The 23988-nt window shown below is 45.2% G+C and overlaps 1 protein-coding gene across 1 annotated transcript in view; it reads right to left on the reverse strand.

Annotated features, from left to right (window-relative positions):
• Positions 1 to 23988, reverse strand: part of SCNN1B (sodium channel epithelial 1 subunit beta) — a 125665-nt gene that overhangs the window by 14024 nt on the left and 87653 nt on the right. Inside the window, exons 7-8 of the mRNA XM_063934653.1 lie at positions 23135 to 23242; positions 35 to 152 (exon numbers count right to left, since the gene is read on the reverse strand). Of these exons, the coding sequence (XP_063790723.1) occupies positions 35 to 152; positions 23135 to 23242 (226 nt within the window). The remainder of the gene's footprint in view (positions 1 to 34; positions 153 to 23134; positions 23243 to 23988) is intronic.

The raw sequence follows: 23988 nt of genomic DNA on the forward strand, positions 1-23988 counted from the left end.
TATAGTATTAACTATGTATGGCACATTTACCTACCCCAGTCCGGATCATCCTGGTTATTACAGTAACTGGCCCCATCCGGTAGTGGGTACAGGTAATGGGCACAATTACATTGTTCTACCATCCTTTCTTGGAAACAGGATCGCAGACAGGACTGGGAATAAGAAAGATAAGTCATCTATATATAAGGGCCAAGTGACATTAATAGAAGTATTAGCTCTAATATATACTATTGCTTAACTCTACTTCTGATGATCAGGAATATATATTTTTATAAACATAAGTGTTTCAAGTAATAGCTTTAAAGCAATAAAAGCATAACTGTTTACAAGAACTAAACATAAATACTAGACTACATTTCTGAGGCTGTGTATCTACACAGAAAAAAGCAGGTGCACACTCTAAACACCAAGAACAATTAAAATAAACTACAATTTAACATGGAGTAAAATTGAGGTTCTTAGCATAACTTTTGTCCCCAAAATATGGGCGTACCTACTAAGAGCCGGGTGCCATCAGCAGGTGGGTCCCTAACATTCTTAAGGTTCAAGTCTAGAGCACGGGACCCCCAGGCCAGCACAACCCACCACCCCAAGGCATCACACTAGCGAGAAGTAGCAGTTTAAATGTTAAAAGGTGTGCCATTAATAAGAAGTAGCAGCTCAGTGCCAAAAGTGTTACATAGGTGAAAAGTATTAATTAGTGTTAAAAAAGTGTTACATTAGTATTGTATAAAGCAATTTAAATGCTAAAAAGTGATAGATTGGGGGCGTGGCTTGACACAGCATGGTGTAGGCAGCTTCCTGCCAGAGCTCCTGCTAATATCCTGATCTATCTCCTGTTTCCCTGGTGTTCTGTGGCTGAAAATTTCTGCAAGAGTGCAGTATCCCCCTCTGCTCCTGCAGTGTGAATTTGGGGATCCTCGGTGCCAAGAGTCCTAACTTACTGGCTGGTGAAGTCTGTGACTAGATCCTGAGGCAGACTCTGCTCTCAGTGTGGCTGGTGCTCCTGCTGCAGCTCTGCCCTCACTCAGCTGCTGGGGCCTGTGTGCTCTGCAGAGGTTTTGGTGGCAGTATCCTGTGGATTTCTGTGCCCTGTCTCCAGCTTTGTCATAATGTGCGAATTCTACCACAACTCTGTAGCTGGTGAGCAGGATGGCTTTGCTTCTATGTCCTTTTATCCTGATTCGGTGCAGCAGCTCTCAGGGCCCCTTAGTGAGACTTTATCTGCACCACTTACTATTACACTACAGAAGGTGCTTACCGCTGTGGGTTCTTCCGAGCAACGAATTACTAATAGACTGGAGGAGCTGAGGGATGACCTTACGCATATTCACCGTGAACTACGGCTGGTGATGGCGCGTGTGGATCCTCCAGCGGTCTCTGTTTCTTTAGTGGTGATTCCATGGTCCCGAGTGAAGATTCAATCTGCAGTCACACAGAGTCACTTACCCGATGAAGAGGGAGAATGGCGACGTAACATCCTCCAGTTTGCTGGCAGTCCGCGAGAGGGAATGGCTTTCCACTGTAATATTTATTTGTAACAGTGGTTCGGTGTAACCCGTGGATGGAGGTTTTTGTCCCCAATCCAGTTTTCTTCAGCTGCCACTTGTCCCTATACATTTATTTTGACACAGCTGTGTGTGACAGCTGATGGCCCAGTTTATCCTTCTGCCCACTCTCGAGGGACTGTCATTTGGCTGGATTACTTTGCTCCAGGGTGGAGTCATCCTCCGGACTGATTTTGCTCCCCTTGGGACTGGGAACCATTTCACTGGCCGCTGAGACCCTTACTGTGCTCTGTTCTGTATACTGATTCTCGTTAGCTACTGCGTAATTTCATATTGTTTGTACATCCTTTCAAAGCTCCAGTTGTGTTATACTGCTATTCTTGTCTCATTCTAAATAATTATTTGCATACAACTAATTATTTTCCAGGAGAATTCTGCTCTAATGATTAAGGCCATTTATTTAGTGTTATTGTCACTTATATAGATATTCGTCTGTTTTCCGGCTCAGTGTATCTAAACCTACTGTGTGTGCATTTTTCACTATTTTGCAGGAGCAACTTCCCATATATAGGTTGTGGTCATTTATTTTAATGCTGCAGCCACTTCTATTTATATTATGTCTGTTCTTTACACTCAGTTATCTTGGTATTTGCATAATACTTTACTATTCTATGGGTATAACCTGCTCTATTTAGTTTATGGTCTTTTATTTAATTGCCCCTTTCATTTACAGTAAATCGTGTGCTTATCCTGTAGCTACAGTTTTGTTGTTCTGCCATCCTCGTGCTCATTATAGCTAAATATTTGCGTGCAACACTTACATTCCGAGAGAATCCTGTTCTAATTGGTGTATGGCCCTTTATATAGTGTTACATCAGTATTATGTCTGTTTTTCAGCTCCTTGTATCTAAGAACTTGTGCACTTTTAACCATTTTGTCGGAGAAGCTTGACATAATTAGTCTGTGGTCGCTTGTTTTAGTTCCACAGCCATTTAAAGTTATATTCTGTCTTTAAGCTCAGCTAACTCAGTATTTGCATACTACTTTACTATTCTGTGGGTATAACCTGCTCCACTTAGTTTATGGCCATTTATTTTAGCTGCCCCTGTCAATTATACAATATACTTATCCTGTGTTATGGGGTTGGGGGTTGGGGGTTGGAGGGATGTTAGGCATTTAGGTGTAGTGTAGTTAGGGATGGGGTTCTTATGGGGATCCAGGTATGCCTAGGTTGGGGTTAGGTTATACAGGGTGGGGGGTTCTTGGGAGGTTTGCTTTGGGTGCCTTTATTTTATTTTGTGTATTTGTTTTGTTTGTAGGTTAGGGTATATGGGGTGGGGGAATGTGAGGCTTTTTGTTTTGATATTCTGATGGATGCGAGTTATTTATATTTTCATTTATGGTATGTCATCTATGCCCCATTATAAATCTGGTTCTCTCATGTGTACACCCGAATGGCGCCTTCGGGTGGCGATTACGTTATCAGTGTTTGATGTGGGGTATTCTGTATGTCATTGTTTTTACTATATCCTGCTATTATTCCATTTCTCATGTCCGATGGCTTGGTGGCTAATCTTTATTTTGTAATTTATACACTGTTTATGCCCTCCTGTATTATTCCTCATGTTTGCCTTACAATTCATATGCCTCTTTAATGTCTGGGTGTAACTTTTTAAATTTCCAATAAAAATTAAACAATTAAAAAAAAAAAAGTGATAGATTATGTGTTACAATTATGATGCCCCGAAGCAGCCCGCCCACACCAACCCAAAGCTGTGTATCTAGCATAATAATCTCCCTGCATTAGATAAACATATTAATGTATAGGTGTATGTCATTTGTTTTTGTTTTTTTAGAAAATTATATAAATAAAATCACACAATGCTATATTCTGTGCAAAACTTATATAAAACTATATATTTTATACATACATACATACATACAATGAAAGGCAGACGTCCGTTTTGGCAATCTCTGCCTTACCCAAGAGCTCAAATTCTTGAGAAAGCTGGAGATCACCAAAATGGTTGTTATGCTTTCATTTGAACAGTCTCTGGCAATTATCATGAGGGCCAGGTCTGACCCAGAAGTGATGATCACATGACCGCTGGGACCCAGAAGATGCTGCTGCAGCCATCTGGAGCAGGTAAGTCAAGTGACCACTGGCCACCAGGGTTGGTGCTGACATTCTAATATGACAACATTTAATCACTGTCTACATGATAAATGTAGAGACATGGTCAATGCAGACATTATGACCACACTGACTGTCCCATAATGGTCTGCATATCATACCACACCCATATTTTATTATTGGAATCGCATTATGCAATAAAATTGTACTTTAATTGTCATTGACTATGGTGTGATGGTCGTTCCTGCGGAAGGCTGGGGGAATTTGGACTGTGACATTTTAGGACTATACTTTGGGCCCCAGTAGGCAGCGGTTGCAGGCACACTAGACACTGAGCGATGTTAGCGATTTTATCGACCAACAATATTATCGATGGTCAATTTTTCCGCCAACAATTTTTGCCTACACACTGGACGATATCGATAGACAATTTGGATGATATGAAAGTACATACATCTATATCGTCCAAATTGACTTGCATGTATAAACGAGTATAGATCAACAATGAACGATCGCGGGGCCGCACATCGTTCATCGTTGATGCATACACACTGACCGATATGAAAGATTTATCATTCATTTTTTAACAATATCGTTCATATCGATCATCATTATCGCCAAGCATGTAGGGCCCATTACTGTAAGTGCAATTAGACACAGAAACTCATTCATAATAAATGTAGATATTTGTTGCCCATCAGTAGCATTTGAGAATTGGCAACATATCAGGGCAAATAGGACTGACTTATAACACATGAAAAGTACTGCATAGTTATGTCTTTCCTTTTTTCATGATGTATTTTATTTACGCCATTAGTTCTACTAGGGCCACCATGACAAGTTTCAGGCCCTGATACTTAAAGGGCTAAGTATATGGTGGCATGGTCACATCCATCTGTGAATATTAGACACCCTGCAGACTGCTGAAGGTGACATTACAGCCCAACTTGGGGGGACTGGTTGTGCCACCTTTCAGGGTCTGAGGACAAGACCATGCCTGACTCCTCTCAGCATTCCTGATTTCTGAAAGGAACAAAAATAACCCCTTAAAGTTGTAGATACAGCCATACAATAAGCAAATGAGAGCATATTTTATATGCAAGATGGAAAGCAAAGAAATAGAGAATACCAGAAAGTTAAAATCACACTCACTGACAAATACACAAGAAACTTTTAATGAACGGTAGATCAATTGTCCCTTTGACGCAAGAGAAGTAAGACAAATGATGAGTAATAAAAACTTTTCACAGAACTTAGTTTTTGTGATGCACACCATCTTGCAGATGGAAGCAGTGTCCCACCCGAAGAAATTGGCACTGTCTACTAATGTGATCTAATACAAATGGGAATAATCTGGCACTACCAGTAGAGGATGTGCTATATGCACATATAACTTGTAGGTAGATCCATAGCAGCTAAGGACTCAAATTCCAAAATGACAAGTATATTATCCTGAATGGGAAAAAGGGTGATAGCGAGAGCCAAAGTTGATGAACACTTGTAACATCTCAACACCTCAATAGAACACTAAAGAGTTCACATTCACAGACCAAGTATTGGAGTTGAGGTCTTTCTGGGGACCCATGCCTCCCAGTGTTGCATCCACACTGCACCTTCATGGAGGTACAGCAGCAGCAGCGAATGCCAGGTGATCACAATGGTGCATGGTCACATCCCCACTTACTAGTCAATTCCCCTGTAGTACTGAGGCCCAACTTTTCTCATGGCTGCCCTATGAGAGTACACATGCAGCATGGTACCCTTGCTTTGTATCAGTTTCCATGTTGCGGCAGATAATGATATTTGAAGCCCCACAAGAACAAGGTAATTCTATCAGTACACTTGTAAACCCACCCATAGGCTACAGCTACACATACACTACACATAATCATGCTCATGCATTCACATGCTCACTCACCTGCACCCCAGCTGCTCTCCCATGCATCACGTGACTGCTGCCAGTCACATGGCACGCTGGGGGATAGAGAATGCCACCAGAGCAGCTGGTAGCTGAAGAGCGGTTAGCATGGCTCTCATGGGACCGGGGACATATCCTTGCTCTCAGTGGAAGACTCCTTCATACAAAAACTGTATGACAATAACAGCTTTAGTACTATGCAACAGTGTATATGCCATATGGGACATATGGGGGCTGTCAACACAAACAGGGATCACTTGTCTTTAAATATAATGAGCATGGCTTGCTGATCAGTCTCACTACTTTCAAGAGATACAATTTGATTCTGTAACTTCCAATCATGAAACCTTGCTTGAACAGCCTACGTCTGCAGACTACAATTTCTTTGAAACATCATTAGCAGATTCATGTGGGCTCTAAAGTTTCATTGTTGGGCACGTTTGATTAATGTGTCAAAAAGGATTATTGCAAAACCATAAGTATCCTTCACTAGCATTAATCCTGATGGCATTTGTAAAGTCCACATTCCAATCCCACTTTCTCAATAACCAGTATCACTTTAAATATTCATAGTGCATTCTCTTGTCCCTGTTGGTTTCCAGTATGCTGTCGCTCTAAACCTGCCTCTCTGTGTCCATCACCTTTATCACTGACTGTAACTATGTGTCAGTCATCTTCCTCTACGTCATCAACCTGCGCTGCATACCCTGAGTCAGTGACTTGCTTTTATGTTAGTGCCTTGTATACCTGTGATGCAAACACAATGTCAACATTTACAGTGTCAACTATCATAATGTTGACAGTGATATCGACATTGCTGACATGTCAACATACAACTGTACACATCTGAAGAATGTCGACATGTTCACAATATTAGGTTTAGGGGGTTAGGGATACTCGCCACCAAAAGCCCTGCAGGATCAGCAATAAGTTCTCCCTTAGCTGACCACTGGACTTCCCTAACCAGGTAAGTCACCACTAGAACACCAGGAACATTTTGTCGACATTCTAATCATGTCAACATTTCATCAGTGTCAACATGATGAATGCTCAATGTCGATGCTGCATGTCGACAAAATATACAGAACCCAAGTCAATCATCTGCCTCTTTGAGACAATCACCTCTGACTCTATGGGGTAAATTTACTAAAGGTTGTAAAATTCAAAAGAGGTGACGTTGCAGATAGCAACCAATCAGATTCTGTATATAATTTCTCTATTGCATCCTAGAAAATTATATGACAGAATCTGTTTGGTTGCTATGGGCAACATCACTTTTCAAATTTAGAACCTTTAGTAAATTTACCCCCAATACTACTGTAGCTGGAGCAGTTGATGGGCAAAATTCTTACATTACAGTATTTTTTAATTACGTTTTTTAATTGTTCCACCAGATATTCTGTCCAGCTTGGTCAAATGTAGTTAATGAAAGAAAACGCGTTAATGATAGTGAAGGAACAACTGATAGTTTCTAAAAATAAATATTTATAAATAAAATAAAGACACTGAGAAAAATGATGTGATAACAATCAATTAAAAAATAAACGTCTTTGTGATCTCGTTCTACTGGATACATACATTAGTCATGTAGGCTATATTAAAGATTTAACATTCTGATTGCTAGATACAGGAAAGGGACAGTGCACCCCAATTGCCAAGCATACTCATCAACTTCAAAGGTACAGTAATTTACTAGAGAGTAGAGACGGGATCAGTATGAGATCCCGGCGGTCAGGAGACCTACGCCGGGATACCGATATCCAGTATCCCTGTCGTAGCGTTCTTGAAAATAAGATTTTAAACCTACCGGTAAATCTTTTTCTCCTAGTCCGTAGAGGATGCTGGGGACTCCGTAAGGACCATGGGGAATAGACAAGCTCCGCAGGAGACATGGGCACTATGAAGAAACTTTAGAATGGGTGTGCACTGGCTCCTCCCTCTATGCCCCTCCTCCAGACCTCAGTTATAGGAACTGTGCCCAGAGGAGACGAACAGTACGAGGAAAGGATTTTTGTTAATCTAAGGGCGAGATACACACCAGCCCACACCGTATAACATGGAATATCCGAACCAGTTAACAGCATGAAATAAAACAGCATCAGCCAGAGACTGATCAAAACTGTAACATAACCCTTATGTAAGCAACAACTATATACAAGTCTTTCAGATGTAGTCCGCACTGGGATGGGCGCCCAGCATCCTCTACGGACTAGGAGAAAAAGATTTACCGGTAGGTTTAAAATCTTATTTTCTCTTACGTCCTAGAGGATGCTGGGGACTCCATAGGGACTATGGGGATTATGACAAAGCTCCAAACCGGGCGGGAGAGTGCGGATGACTCTGCAGCACCGATTGAGCAAACATGAGGTCCTCATCAGCCAGGGTATCAAACTTGTAGAACTTCGCAAAGGTGTTCGAACCCGACCAAGTAGCAGATCGGCACAGCTGTAATGCCGAGACACCTCGGGCAGCCGCCCAAGAAGAGCCCACCTTCCTAGTGGAATGGGCCTTTACAGAATTTGGTAACGGCAATCCAGCCGTAGAATGAGCCTGCTGAATCGTGTTACAGATCCAGCGAGCAATAGTCTGCTTCGAAGCAGGAGCGCCAACCTTTTCGGCTGCATACAGGACAAACAATGCCTCTGTTTTCCTAACCCGAGCCGTTCTGGCCACATAAAATAAGAATTTACTTACCGATAATTCTATTTCTCGTAGTCCGTAGTGGATGCTGGGGACTCCGTAAGGACCATGGGGAATAGCGGCTCCGCAGGAGACTGGGCACAAAAGTAAAGCTTTAGAACTACCTGGTGTGCACTGGCTCCTCCCCCTATGACCCTCCTCCAAGCCTCAGTTAGGATACTGTGCCCGGACGAGCGTACACAATAAGGAAGGATTTTGAATCCCGGGTAAGACTCATACCAGCCACACCAATCACACCGTACAACTCGTGATCTAAACCCAGTTAACAGCATGATAACAGAGGAGCCTCTAGAAAAGATGGCTCACTACAGCAATAACCCGATTTTTTGGTAACAATAACTATGTACCAGTATTGCAGACAATCCGCACTTGGGATGGGCGCCCAGCATTCACTACGGACTACGAGAAATAGAATTATCGGTAAGTAAATTCTTATTTTCTCTAACGTCCTAAGTGGATGCTGGGGACTCCGTAAGGACCATGGGGATTATACCAAAGCTCCCAAATGGGCGGGAGAGTGCGGATGACTCTGCAGCACCAAATGAGAGAACTCCAGGTCCTCCTCAGCCAGGGTATCAATTTTGTAGAATTTTACAAACGTATTTGCTCCTGACCAAGTAGCTGCTCGGCAAAGTTGTAAAGCCGAGACCCCTCGGGCAGCCGCCCAAGATGAGCCCATCTTCCTTGTGGAGTGGGCATTTACAGATTTTTGGCTGTGGCAGGCCTGCCACAGAATGTGCAAGCTGAATTGTACTACAAATCCAACGAGCAATAGTCTGCTTAGAAGCAGGAGCACCCAGCTTGTTGGGTGCATACAGGATAAACAGCGAGTCAGATTTTCTGACTCCAGCCGTCCTGGAAACATATATTTTCAGGGCCCTGATAACGTCTAGCAACTTGGAGTCCTCCAAGTCCCTAGTAGCCGCAGGCACCACAATAGGTTGGTTCAGGTGAAACGCTGAAACCACCTTAGGGAGAAACTGAGGACGAGTCCTCAATTCCGCCCTGTCCGAATGGAAAATCAGATAAGGGCTTTTACAGGATAAAGCCGCCAATTCTGACACGCGCCTGGCCCAGGCCAGGGCCAACAGCATGACCACTTTCCATGTAAGATATTTTAACTCCACAGATTTAAGTGGTTCAAACCAATGTGACTTTTGGAACCCAAAAACTACATTGAGATCTCAAGGTGCCACTGGAGGCACAAAAGGAGGCTGTATATGCAGTACCCCTTTTACAACGTCTGAACTTCAGGGACTGAAGCTAGTTCTTTTTGGAAGAAAATTGACAGGGCCGAAATTTGAACCTTAATGGACCCCAATTTCAGGCCCATAGACACTCCTGTTTGCAGGAAATGTAGGAATCGACCCAGTTGAATTTCCTCCGTCGGGCCTTACTGGCCTCGCACCACGCAACATATTTTCGCCAAATGCGGTGATAATGTTTTGCGGTTACATCCTTCCTGGCTTTGATCAGGATAGGGATGACTTCATCCGGAATGCCTTTTTTCCTTCAGGATCCGGCGTTCAACCGCCATGCCGTCAAACGCAGCCGTGGTAAGTCTTGGAACAGACAGGGTCCTTGCTGGAGCAGGTCCCTTCTTAGAGGTAGAGGCCACGGATCCTCCGTGAGCATCTCTTGAAGTTCCGGTTACCAAGTCCTTCTTGGCCAATCCGGAGCCACGAATATAGTGCTTACTCCTCTCCATCTTATCAATCTCAGTACCTTGGGTATGAGAGGCAGATGAGGGAACACATACATTGACTGGTACACCCACGGTGTTACCAGAGCGTCTACAGCTATTGCCTGAGGGTCCCTTGACCTGGCGCAATACCTGTCGAGTTTTTCCCAACGGTTTATAATCATGTGGAAGACTTCTGGGTGAAGTCCCCACTCTCCCGGGTGGAGGTCGTGTCTGCTGAGGAAGTCTGCTTCCCAGTTGTCCACTCCCGGAATTGCTGACAGTGCTATCACATGATTTTCCGCCCAGCGAAGAATCCTTGCAGCTTCTGCCATTGCCCTCCTGCTTCTTGTGCCACCCTGTCTGTTTACGTGGGTGACTGCCGTGTTGTTGTCCGACTGGATCAACACCGGCTGACCTTGAAGCAGAGGTCTTGCTAAGCTTAGAGCATTGTAAATGGCCCTTAGCTTCAGGATATTTATGTGAAGTGATGTCTCCAGGCTTGACCATAAGCCCTGGAAATTCCTTCCTTGTGTGACTGCTCCCCAGCCTCGCAGGCTGGCATCCGTGGTCACCAGGACCCAGTCCTGAATGCCGAATCTGCGGCCCTCTAGAAGATGAGCACTCTGCAACCAACACAGGAGGGACACCCTTGTTCTTGGTGACAGGGTTATCCGCTGATGCATCTGAAGATGCGACCCGGACCATTTGTCCAGCAGGTCCCACTGGAAAGTTCTTGCGTGGAATCTGCCGAATGGGATTGCTTCGTAGGAAGCCACCATTTTACCCAGAACCCTTGTGCATTGATGCACTGAGACTTGGCTCGGTTTTAGGAGGTTCCTGACTAGCTCGGATAACTCCCTGGCTTTCTCCTCCGGGAGAAACACCTTTTTCTGGACTGTGTCCAGGATCATCCCTAGGAACAGAAGACGAGTCGTCGGAACCAGCTGCGATTTTGGAATATTGAGAATCCAATCGTGCTGCCGCAACACTACCTGAGATAGTGCTACACCGACCTCCAACTGTTCCCTGGATCTTACCCTTATCAGGGAATCGTCCAAGTAAGGGATAACTAAAATTCCCTTCCTTCGAAGGAATATCATCATTTCGGCCATTACCTTGGTAAAGACCCGGGGTGCCGTGGACCATCCATACGGCAGCGTCTGAACTGATAGTGACAGTTCTGTACCATAAACCTGAGGTACCCTTGGTGAGAAGGGTAAATTTTGGACATGAAGGTAAACATCCTCGATGTCCCGAGACATCATGTAGTCCCCTTCTTCCAGGTTCGCAATCACTGCTCTGAGTGACTCAATCTTGAATTTGAACCTCTGTATGTAAGTGTTCAAAGATTTTAGATTTAGAATCGGTCTCACCGAGCCGTCCGGCTTCGGTACCACAACAGTGTGGAATAATACCCCGTTCCCTGTTGCAGGAGGGGTACCTTGATTATCACCTGCTGGGAATACAGCTTGTGAATGGCTTCCAAAACTGTCTCCCTGTCAGAAGGAGACATCGGTAAAGCCGACTTTAGGAAACGGCAAGGGGGAGACGTCTCGAATTCCAATTTGTACCCCCGAGATATCACCTGAAGGATCCACGGGTCTACTTGCGAGTGAGCCCACTGCGCGCTGAAATTCATTGAGACGGGCCCCCCACCGTGCCTGATTCTGCTTGTAAAGCCCCAGCGTCATACTGAGGGCTTGGCAGAGGCGGGAGAGGGTTTCTGTTCCTGGGAACTGGCTGATTTCTGCAGCCTTTTTCCTCTCCCTCTGTCACGGGGCAGAAATGAGGAACCTTTTGCCCGCTTGTCCACGAAAAGACTGCGCCTGATAATACGGCGTCTTCTCATGTTGCTTCCAAATGCCGTTTGAAATCCGCATCACCTGACCACTGTCGTGTCCATAACCCTCTACTGGTAGAAATGGACAACGCACTTAGACTTGATGCCAGTCGGCAAATATTCCGCTGTGCATCACGCATATATAGAAATGCATCTTTTAAATGCTCTATAGGCAAAAATATACTGTCCCTATCTAGGGTATCAATATTTTCAGTCAGGGAATCCGACCACGCCAAACCAGCACTGCACATCCAGGCTGAGGCGATTGCTGGTCGCAGTATAACACCAGTATGTGTGTAAATACATTTTAGGATCAGAGCCGTCTTAAGACCAGTGTGGGCCCCTGGGCACAGCAATGCATTGGGCCCCCTACCCATGCTCCAGCGGTAGGGGTGGGAGGAGCTATCAGCAGCAGCTTTGATGTCCCGCGGGCAGTAGGGGGTGTTCTATCTTCTGCCCAGCATGTAGGACCTGAAGCAGTGATTTCTGCTAATTACTCCTTTACTGCACAGATGGGCTAAACTGTAGAAGGGGGCATTGGGCTGAATGAAGGGGCCCTGGTACATGACTTCCAGGGTGGTAGGGGGTGTTTAATACGCAGGGGAGGGGTGGATAGTGGAGTGGGCTTAATATCATTTTACGGTGGGAGGGCAGCTTGCTTGACTGCAGACATCTCAAGTTCCTGAAAATATATTTCTTAGCTTTGAAGGGAATAAAATACTAGAGAGTTCCACCTTTCAGAAGGTTCTGGGGATGTGGGGATCAGAGTTCAGGAGCCAGAGCAATTCACCAACGAAAATCTAAAACTGCATATTAGGCATGTGGAGCTGGAGCAGGGACCAGCTGCTTGAAGGCTGATATCTCTGGTTCTGGGCATAGTAGAAACAAGCTGCCAGTGTCCACTAAAAGTGGAGAGTCCCGGCTTTTGGCTTATACCCTTAGAAATACTCAAAGTCAGACAGAACCCGAAATATCTGGCTGGGAAGAGCAATTAACAGGCTTGGATGGGGACCACTGCTTTCAAGTCGGATATCTCTGGTTCCCCAGGGCCGATTTTCAAAAATCTGGTACCCCTGGAAAGAGGGGACCCTCAGCTATCAGCCTAGGGCCCTTATTCTCTTGGGGCCCTTGGGCAAGAGCCCATTGAGCCCATACGAAAAGACGGCCCTGTTTAGGATACCCTCCTGCTTTCTATCAGCAGGATCCTTAAGGGCGGCCATCTCAGGAGAGGGTAGAGCCCTTACAAGCGTGTGAGCGCTTTATCCACCCTAGGGGGTGTTTCCCAACGCACCCTAACCTCTGGCGGGAAAGGATATAATGCCAATAACATTTTAGAAATTATCAGTTGTTATCGGGGGAAACCCACGCATCATCACACACCTCATTTAATTTCATAGATTCAGGAAAACTACAGGTAGTTTTTCCTCACCGAACATAATACCCCTTTTTGGTGGTACTCGTATTATCAGAAATGTGTAAAACATTTTTCATTGCCTCCATCATGTAACGTGTGGCCCTACTGGAAGTCACATTTGTCTCTTCACCGTCGACACTGGAGTCAGTATCCGTGTCGGCGTCTATATCTGCCATCTGAGGTAACGGGCGCTTTAGAGCCCCTGACGGCCTATAAGACGTCTGGACAGGCACAAGCTGAGTAGCCGGCTGTCTCATGTCAACCACTGTCTTTTATACAGAGCTGACACTGTCACGTAATTCCTTCCAACAGTTCATCCACTCAGGTGTCGACCCCCTAGGGGGTGACATCACTATTACAGGCAATCTGCTCCGTCTCCACATCATTTTTCTCCTCATACATGTCGACACAAACGTACCGACATACAGCACACACACAGGGAATGCTCTGATAGAGGACAGGACCCCACTAGCCCTTTGGGGAGACAGAGGGAGAGTTTGCCAGCACACACCAGAGCGCTATATATATATATATATATACAGGGATAACCTTATATAAGTGTTTTTCCCCTTATAGCTGCTGTATCTTTAATACTGCGCGTAATTAGTGCCCCCCCTCTCTTTTTTAACCCTTTCTGTAGTGTAGTGACTGCAGGGGAGAGCCAGGGAGCTTCCCTCCAACGGAGCTGTGAGGGAAAATGGCGCCAGTGTGCTGAGGAGATAGGCTCCGCCCCCTTATCGGCGGCCTTATCTCCCGTTTTTCTATGTATTCTGGCAGGGGTTAAATGCATCCATATAGCCCAGGAGCTATATGTGATGCATTTTTTGCCATCCAAGGTGTTTTTATTGCGTCTCAGGGCGCCCCCCCCAGCGCCCTGCACCCTCAGTGACCGGAGTGTGAAGTGTGCTGAGAGCAATGGCGCACAGCTGCAGTGCTGTGCGCTACCTTGTTAAAGACAGGACGTCTTCTGCCGCCGATTTTCCGGACCTCTTCTGTCTTCTGGCTCTGTAAGGGGGCCGGCGGCGCGGCTCTGGGACCCATCCATGGCTGGGCCTGTGATCGTCCCTCTGGAGCTAATGTCCAGTAGCCTAAGAAGCCCAATCCACTCTGCACGCAGGTGAGTTCGCTTCTTCTCCCCTTAGTCCCTCGATGCAGTGAGCCTGTTGCCAGCAGGTCTCACTGAAAATAAAAAACCTAAAACTAAACTTTTCACTAAGCAGCTCAGGAGAGCCACCTAGTGTGCACCCTTCTCGTTCGGGCACAAAATCTTAACTGAGGCTTGGAGGAGGGTCATAGGGGGAGGAGCCAGTGCACACCAGGTAGTTCTAAAGCTTTACTTTTGTGCCCAGTCTCCTGCGGAGCCGCTATTCCCCATGGTCCTTACGGAGTCCCCAGCATCCACTTAGGACGTTAGAGAAATTTTCAATGCCCTGACCACATCAAGGGACTCGGAATCCTCCAAGTCCCGTGTAGCCACAGGCACCACAATAGGTTGGTTCATATGAAAAGAAGAAACCACCTTGGGCAAAAATTGAGGACAAGTCCGCAACTCCGCTCTATCCACATGGAAAATCAGATAGGTGCTTTAGTGAGATAAAGCCGCCAACTCCGACACTCGCCTTGCCGATGCCAAGGCCAACAACATGACCACTTTCCAAGTGAGATATTTTAATTCCACCGTTTTAAGTGGTTCAAACCAGTGAGACTTAAGGAACCGCAACACCACGTTAAGGTCCCAGGGTGCCACTGGAGGTACAAAACGAGGCTGGATATGCAGCACTCCCTTCACAAAAGTCTGGACTTCTGGGAGAGAATCCAATTCCTTCTGAAAGAAAATGGATGGGGCCGAAATCTGAACCTTAATGGAGCCTAATTTTAGGCCCAAATTCACTCCCGTCTGTAGGAAGTGAAGGAAACGGCCCAGATGGAATTCTTCCGGAGGAGCATTCCTGGACTCACACCAAGATACATACTTTCGCCATATACGGTGATAATGTTTTGCTGTCACGTCCTTCCTAGCCTTTATCAGAGTAGGAATGACCTCATCCGGAATGCCCTTTTCCGCTAGGATCCGGCGTTCAACCGCCATGCCGTCAAACGCAGCCGCGGTAAGTCTTGGAACAGACAGGCCCCCCTGTTGTAACAGGACCTCTCTGAGAGGAAGAGGCCACGGATCTTCTGTGAGCATTTCCTGCAGATCTGGATACCAGGCCCTTCGCGGCCAATCTGGAACAATGAGAATTGTCTGTACTCCTCTTCGTCTTATGATTCTCAATATCTTTGAGATGAGCGGAAGAGGAGGGAACACATAGACCGACTGAAACACCCATGGTGTCACCAGGGCATCCACCGCCACTGCCTGAGGGTCCCTTGACCTGGCGCAATACTTCGGTAGTTTCTTGTTGAGGCGTGACGCCATCATGTCTATCTGAGGCAGTCCCCACTGACTTGCAATCTCTGCGAAGACTTCCTGATGAAGTCCCCACTCTCCTGGATGTAGATCGTGTCTGCTGAGGAAGTCTGCTTCCCAGTTGTCCACTCCCGGAATGAAGACTGCTGTCAGAGCGCTTACATGATTTTCCGCCCAGCGAAGAATCCTGGTGGCTTCTGCCATTGCCACTCTGCTCTTTGTTCCGCCTTGGCGGTTTACATGCGCCACTGCGGTGATGATGTCTGACTGAATCAGAACCGGTCGGTCGCAAAGCAAATTCTCCACTTGCCGAAGGGCGTTGTATATGGCCCTCAAGTCCAGTACGTTGATGTGAAGACAAGCCTCCTGGCTTGACCAGAGATCTTGGAAGTTTCTTCCCTGTGTGACTGCTCCCCAACCTCGGAGGCTCGCGTCCGTGGTTATCAGAACCCAGTCCTGAATGCCGAACCTGCGACCCTCTAGAAGGTGAGCACTCTGCAGCCACCACAGGAGAGATACCCTGGCCCTGGGGGACAGGGTGATCATCTGATGAATCTGTAGATGTGACCCGGACCACCTGTCCAGAAGGTCTCATTGAAAAGTTCTCGCATGGAACCTGCCGAATGGAATGGCCCTCGTAAGACGGCACCATCTTTCCCAGAACTCGAGTGCAGTGATGCACCGACACCCTTTTTGGCTTCAATAGGTCCCTGACCAAATACAGTTCTTGGGCCTTTTCCATCGGAAGATAAACCCTTTTCTGGTCTGTATCCAGAATCATGCCTAAGAAAAGCAAACGAGTCGTTGGAACCAACTGTGACTTCGGGATATTGAGAATCCAGCCGTGCTGTTGCAACACCTTCAGGGAAAGTGACACGCTGTTCAGCAACTGCTCTCTTGATCTCGCTTTTATTAGGAGATCGTCCAAGTATGGGATAATTGTGACACTCTGCTTGCGCAGGAGCACCATCATTTCCGCCATTACCTTGGTGAAAATCCTCGGGGCTGTGGAAAGCCCAAACGGCAACGTCTGAAATTGGTAATGACAATCCTGTACAGCAAACCTCAGGAACGCCTGATGAGGCGGATATATGGGGACATGAAGGTATGCATCCTTTATGTCCAGGGACACCATATAATCCCCCCCTTCCAGGCTGGCGATGACCGCTCTGAGCGACTCAATCTTGAACTTGAACCTTTTTAAGTATAGGTTTAAGGATTTTAAATTCAAAATGGGCCTGACCGAACCGTCCGGTTTCGGGACTACAAACAGGGTTGAGTAATACCCCATCCCCTGCTGCAGCAGGGGGACTTTGACCACCACTTGTTGAAGACACAATTTTTGAATTGCATTTAAAACTATCTCCCTCTCTGGGGGAGAAGCCGGTAGGGTCGATTTGAAAAACCGGCGAGGAGGCACCTCTTCGAATTCCAGCTTGTAACCCTGGGAAACAATTTCTATTGCCCAGGGATCCACCTGTGAGTGAACCCAGACGTGGCTGAAAAGTCAAAGACGTGCCCCCACTGGGGCGGACTCCCTCAGCGGAGCCCCAGCGTCATGCGGTGGATTTTGTAGAGGCCGGGGAGGACTTCTGCTCCTGGGAACTAGCTGTGGTTGGCAGCTTTTTCCCCTTGCCCTTACCTCTGGCAAGAAAGGAAGATCCCCGCACTCTCTTGGGTTTATGCGACCGAAAGGACTGCATCTGATAATGTGGCGTTTTCTTAGGCTGTGAGGAAACATAAGGCAAAAAAGTTGATTTACCTGCCGTAGCTGTGGAAACTAGGTCCGTGAGACCTTCCCCAAACAATTCCTCACCCTTGTAAGGTAAAACCTCCATATGCCTCTTTGAGTCGGCATCACCCGTCCATTGTCGGGTCCATAGGGCTCGTCTAGCCGAAATCGCCATAGCGTTGGCTCTGGAACCCAGTAGGCCAACGTCTCTCTGAGCATCTCTCATATATAGGACAGCATCTTTAATATGACCCAGGGTCAATAAAATGGTTTCCTTATCCAGCGTATCTATATCAGCAGATAAGGTATCTGTCCACGCTGCTACAGCGCTACAAACCCAAGCCGACGCTATCGCCGGTCTGAGTAAGGTACCAGTATGTGTGTAAATAGACTTCAAGGTAGTCTCCTGCCTGCGATCCGCAGGATCCTTGAGGGTTGCTGTATCTTGAGATGGCAGCGCTACCTTTTTGGATAAGCGTGTCAACGCTTTGTCCACCCTTGGGGAGGATTCCCACCGTATCCTGTCCTTAGTCGGGAAAGGATACGCCATTAGAATCCTTTTGGGAATCTGCAGTTTTTTGTCTGGAGATTCCCAAGCCTTTTCAAATAATTTGTTCAGCTCATGAGATGGGGGAAAGGTTACCTCAGGTTTCTTCTCCTTATACATGCGCACCCTCGTGTCAGGGACAGAGGGTTTATCCGCGATATGCAACACCTCTTTTATTGCAATAATCATGAATACTTTTAGCCAACTTTGGCTGCAACTTTGCATCATCGTAGTCGACACTGGAGTCAGAATCCGTGTCGGTATCAGTGTCTATTACTTGGGATAGTGGGCACTTTTGAGACCCAGAAGGTCCCTGCGACATAGTGAAAGGCAGGGCAAAACTCCCTGTACATTCCCTGGACTCAGCTTTGTCCAACCTTTTGTGCAATAAATTCACATTTGCATTTAAAATATACCACATATCCAACCAGTCAGGTGTCGGCGTTGCCGACGGAGACACCACACTCATTTGCTCCACCTCCTCCCTAGAAGAGCCTTCCGCTTCAGACATGCCGACACACGCGTACCGACACCCCACACACTCAGGGAAGACTCTATCTGGAGACAGTTCCCCCACAATGCCCTTTGGAGAGACAGAGAGAGAATATGCCAGCACACACCCAGCGCCAATGACCCTGGGAAAAAAAATTACCCAGATAGCGCTTTTATTACATATATATACCACTGCGCCAAATTATGTGCCCCCCCCCTTCTTTCAAACCCTCTGTCACCGTGTTCAGCAGGGGAGAGTCCGGGGAGCCAGCTTCTCAGCGGTGTGCTGTGGAGAAAATGGCGCTGGTGAGTGCTGAGGATCAAGCTCCGCCCCCTCAGCGGCGGGCTTCGGTCCCGCTTGATTTCTTTTAAAAACTGGCGGGATCTCTAATATACAGTGCAGAGCCCATATATGTACTGATTTTGCCAGACCAGAGGTTTAAATTGCTGCCCAGGGCGCCCCCCCTGCGCCCTGCACCCTTACAGTGCCTGCCGTGTGTGTGTTGTGTGGGAGCAAAGGCGAGCAGCGTTACCGCTGCGCGTTACCTCAGTGAAGATCCGAAGTCTTCTGCCGCCTCTGAAGTCTTCTTATCTTCTCATACTCACCCGGCTTCTATCTTCCGGCTCTGTGAGGAGGACGGCGGCGCGGCTCCGGGACGAACAGCTAGGAGAGACCCGCGTTCCGATTCCCTCTGGAGCTAATGATGTCCAGTAGCCTAAGAAGCAGAGCCTAGCAGTTAAGTAGGTCTGCTTCTCTCCCCTCAGTCCCTCGATGCAGGGAGCTTGTTGCCAGCAGGCACCCTGAAATTAAAAAACCTAACAAAAATTATTTCTTTCAGGAAACTCTGGAGAGCTCCCTGTAATGCACCCAGTCTCCTCTGGGCACAGTATCAAACTGAGGTCTGGAAGAGGGGCATAGAGGGAGGAGCCAGTGCACACCCATATCTAAAGTTCTTTTTAGTGCCCATGTCTCCTGCGGAGCCCGTCTATTCCCCATGGTCCTTACGGAGTCCCCAGCATCCTCTAGGACGTAAGAGAAAACACAAATAGTAATGATAAAGATAGACCTAGGTCTAGGTTGGCATTAGAACCCTGTAAGAAGACACACACTGCCTTGTAGCCTGCTGCGGCAGTACTCTCAGTTAATGCTGTTTGGTCAAACACTATTCATGATTTGTACAGGCTATATCTTACGTGGGCCATGCATCAGAGCTGTGATTCACCATTCTGAAGATGCCGATCAAATCAGCCGATAGACGGACATCAATGATCAGCCACCAGTAGAGTATCTGCAAATTGCTGCATGTCAAAAATCCCTAACTCACCAATCCCGATAATTTTTTGGCTGGAATTGGTTATCCAACACGGTGGATTTCCCCAACCCACCCGACCCAGGCATCAGGAGCATAGGGAAGTTTCCCAAGTCTCCCCGGAGGTATCCGCCCCTTTACACTTTTCACCCAGACTGGAAAATATAAAGTGACTGAACAGGGCATGTGTATAATCAAAAACTGATCTAAAAGTATAAAACATGGTTACAAAATGGATCTTAATGGTAAACAAAGAAAATACGTAAAATGAAATGACCTATCACATTTCCCCTTTTAACTTAAGAATCACAATGAACCCCAATACCATTAGCTCAGTTTATATTGATTAAATAGAAAACAAATCTAATGACCGTTTTTTAAATGATGGCTTGTTGATCTTATTTGGCTTGAATACGTCTATATAGAAGGGTATCTGAGAACATATTTAAGAGACTCTTATTTAGTTCCATTGATTTACATAGCACACCAGCATATGCTGCTGCCCTTTACAACTGGATTATCTGTCTCTACGGCGGGGGAAGGGCAGTCTATGGTCCACGCCACCACCAAAGGGGGAATAGAACCCTGGGCCCGAAGCGTGGTGAGCACATCGATCCCGCGAGGGGACACGCTGACCTTGCTGCCGAGATTCCGGATGTTGGGATCCCAGCGTAGGTCTCCTGACTGATCTCATACTGATCCCGTCTCTACTCTAGTGACAATTACTTGTTAATGTTAAAAAGATCTTTCGGTGACCTTTTACCTTACATGTTTAACTTTGTTGTCCTTTTATTATAGATCCCAGGATCTGTCTAATGCTTCATTGTTAGTATAGCCGCTCTTGCAGCACTGTCATTTGGCTGGAATGGAAGACGGATCACAGAGTAAAATGGGCATCATCACAAATATCTGTCTGTGCTCTTTGCCAGGTCTGAACACATAATTTAACTGTTTTGGATCGCGTTCGCTTACATCAGGATTAATGTACATTGTGTTCTTACGCAGATCCCCTGTGGCTTGACAAGAGCTTCTATGTCTCATTATTTTAATTATTTTCAACGCAAGAGCATCTATTAAAAATTGTCAATGGTTTGGCTTTTTACAGCTATACACAGTGGAGTATAACGGAATATAGCTCAACAGTTGGCAAGCATGGCAACCTAAAATACTGGCATAAACCAGACATACACGTGTAAAAGGTGGGACAGCAAAGGTTCTAAACTCAAAACACTGAAACAGTTTTGCACTAGCTACACATTTCCGCATGTAGTTTAAAGAACTACGCTTGGAAGTCATTCACAGTGATTTTATTCATACGTTTGGCAAAATAATAAGATACCTTGAACAAAATGTATTTTGAAAAAGTTTGTTAAAAAGTAAAAACTTTTTTTTTTTTTTTTTTAATTGTTACAGATAATTTTCATTTGTTTCAAAACGACGGGCCACATGTAATGACGCCCAAGTTCAGTGGCCGTGTGAGACGTTTTTTAATGGGGCAATCCCTTACAAGGCAAAACCATGCTTTGTAGTAAGTGATTACCCCTTTAAAAAAACGTCGGAGTTCGGCCGGCATCCTGCATGGGCCCACATCTGGAACCAAAGTAGTTAAAAGTTTTAACAAGTTGTCTTGGCTTTCAAAAATATTTTTGTAAACTTTTTTGTTTATATACCTTTTATCCATTTTTAGAATTTGCGTCGCTCCATTACAGAATATAAAAATGTAAATAAAAAACTAGTAATTTGCAAGTGAAGAAAAAGTAATATGTAGTGGTACCCATAAATCCTGCAATCTTGGCCCATGCTGAGCTGGTGTTAGCTTTTTATAGAATATATTATATTTAGAATTATGTAATGTTTGTTACATAATATTAAAGTTTGCCCCTTTTTTTATTTTACTTCAACCTCCATAGACGACTTTATTTTTGTACGTCTTCCCGCAGCTTTTACTTACAACATTAATTTTCATTTCCAGTTTCCTTTTGTCATTTATAAGACAGCGGTTATATGCTCTCTGTATTAGATACAGTTGTATCCAGGGTCCAGATCTGAGGACATCTGAAATAAACATTATTGCCTCCTGAGGGTAGAAAGTCCCTTTAAACACTTCATGTGCCTCTATGCAGAACTGTGGGAGTTTGGGTTCACATTTTCTGGCGTGATGTATATTTAATGGATATAAAAGCCAGTATAAACCAAGAGATTAAATGTGATTTGCTGAATACAGAAAAAGACTTTCAGCAGCTGTTTAAGGACATAATAGAAAAAAAAAATGGGCAGCCCAAGATGTTCTCTACTGGTTCAGCTTTGTACTATCCAATCAGCCGTGAATGCCAGGTGCCCTGAGCACTGAACTGTTTGTGTATTCCTCATGTAACATTATAGTATTGCTCTAATGGATAACTGATTACATAACATGATAATGTGTTCCTCTAATTACAGGGAATTCATTATAAAGGAAAATAACCAACTCAGTGGGTTCCAGAAAGTGTAAATGCAACGGATCTTTTCTGAAAACATGATTGCAGGCTCTTTCACTCTCCCGCTACTTCCTTCCCTTTATACCCTTACTACCCCTATCCCTCCTGTTGCACCACCTCCTACCTCAACTTTACCCTAAATCCTTGCCTCTTCTTTCCCTCCCTGTCCTTACTCTGCTTTCACCCCTTCCTCTTCCCACAGACTTCACGTACAATTTTTGGTTGTTCAATACTTTAAGTCTCATATTCAGATTTGTTTCACTTATGTTTGGAAAACTTGTAAAAATTTGTTTAACCTCCCCACAAAAAAATTAAAATTGTAATTGCTTCATTGTCTGACCAAACACAGAGGGAATACTATTAACTCCCTTCATGGCCCCCTCTAATGCCAGACTTGCACATTTTTGCTCACTGTCCAACGTGGTTGCAAACAAAAGTCCACGAGTCCGGCAGTACTGTAAATGCGTCATACAGCCGCACTTATGTTCACGAGTTGTCCGGGGCTAACCGCTTTTTTTACCTTCTAGAATTTTGCAACAATCTGTGGGGGACAGATTGTTGCAAAATTCTAGAAGGTAAAAAAAGCGGTCAGACCTTTTGTTTATTTTTGTCTCGCTTTACTCATTATGGGTATCATGTATATATTATGTATGTCTATATTATGTATATCTGTGAGTCCTTATTAAACAGATTTAAAATATGACGTCATCACCAGCTGGGTATATCAGTGATGTCACCAAGTACTGGCATGGAACGATAAGGGTCAGCTGGCCTGCTGATCTGAGCAGGTGTAATTTGACTGAAAGCCCAGTTTAGGGCGTTAATCTTCTCTAATGTGGAATGAAAATTAAATACAGACTTAAAAAATAATAATAATAATAATAATAATAATGCACTTTAAAAAAAAATACAATAAAAACGCATTGAAAAATAAATATAATATTGTATTTTAAAACTTGTGTCAGTACCTGGATTGAATATGAACTGTTGTATTTTTCATATAGATTCGCCACAGGAATATCAGAGCCATTTACTGTGCAAGTGGAGTACGGAGCCTCTAAATGCTGCGTTTGGTCCTGTAAAGATGAATGCAGTAGGTAAAGTAGTGACAAGTTAAGTAACTGGAGTGCTGGGAATGGTAGCGTCTTATGAGCAGCACCCCTGATCCGATCCTGTTCCAGAGATCAAAGGAAAGTACTGATCCGATAATCGCTCCTTGGGATGGAAGCATTTATCGGATTTGCGGCACCCGTCGCAGAGTGAGTACCCATTTTAAGGATCATCGGACAAACAGATTTTCTGTTGTGGTGGATAAAATCAGATCCAGATAAAATTCAGTTTGCAGTGAATATTTGAGACACACACACACACACACACACTTTGGTGGCTGTGATGCATTTCTCAATCTTTAGGATTGTAAGATCACATTATGAATGATTTGGCCGTTTCTGATCGATCAGAATGCCAAATCGTTCAAATCGTCCAGTGTGTACACACTATCACAATGCCGAAGTGCGCGCCTGCGGTTCACTAGCGACAGCGTCAGATCTTTTGTACATGCAAGAAGATCTGGGGCTGAATGCTGCATGGCCCGCTCCATCCCCGCTGCCATCGGCAAGTGTGTAACCAGCTTTAGATTTCTTGGGACTTTTGTGTTGTTTGATTTCTCATGTTTTCCTTTTCTTTTCTTTGTGTTTTGTTTATCTGGCTGGCTTGTGAAAGTGAAACTGCTGTACCAAAGCAACTTCACTGCAGTTTAATAGTCTGGAAATGAAATTAAGTTATTGAATAAATCAATGTTCAAGGCTTGTAATAAATAATA

Source organism: Pseudophryne corroboree, chromosome 7 (genome assembly GCF_028390025.1).
Source record: "Pseudophryne corroboree isolate aPseCor3 chromosome 7, aPseCor3.hap2, whole genome shotgun sequence".
Classification (NCBI taxonomy): Eukaryota; Metazoa; Chordata; class Amphibia; order Anura; family Myobatrachidae; genus Pseudophryne; species Pseudophryne corroboree.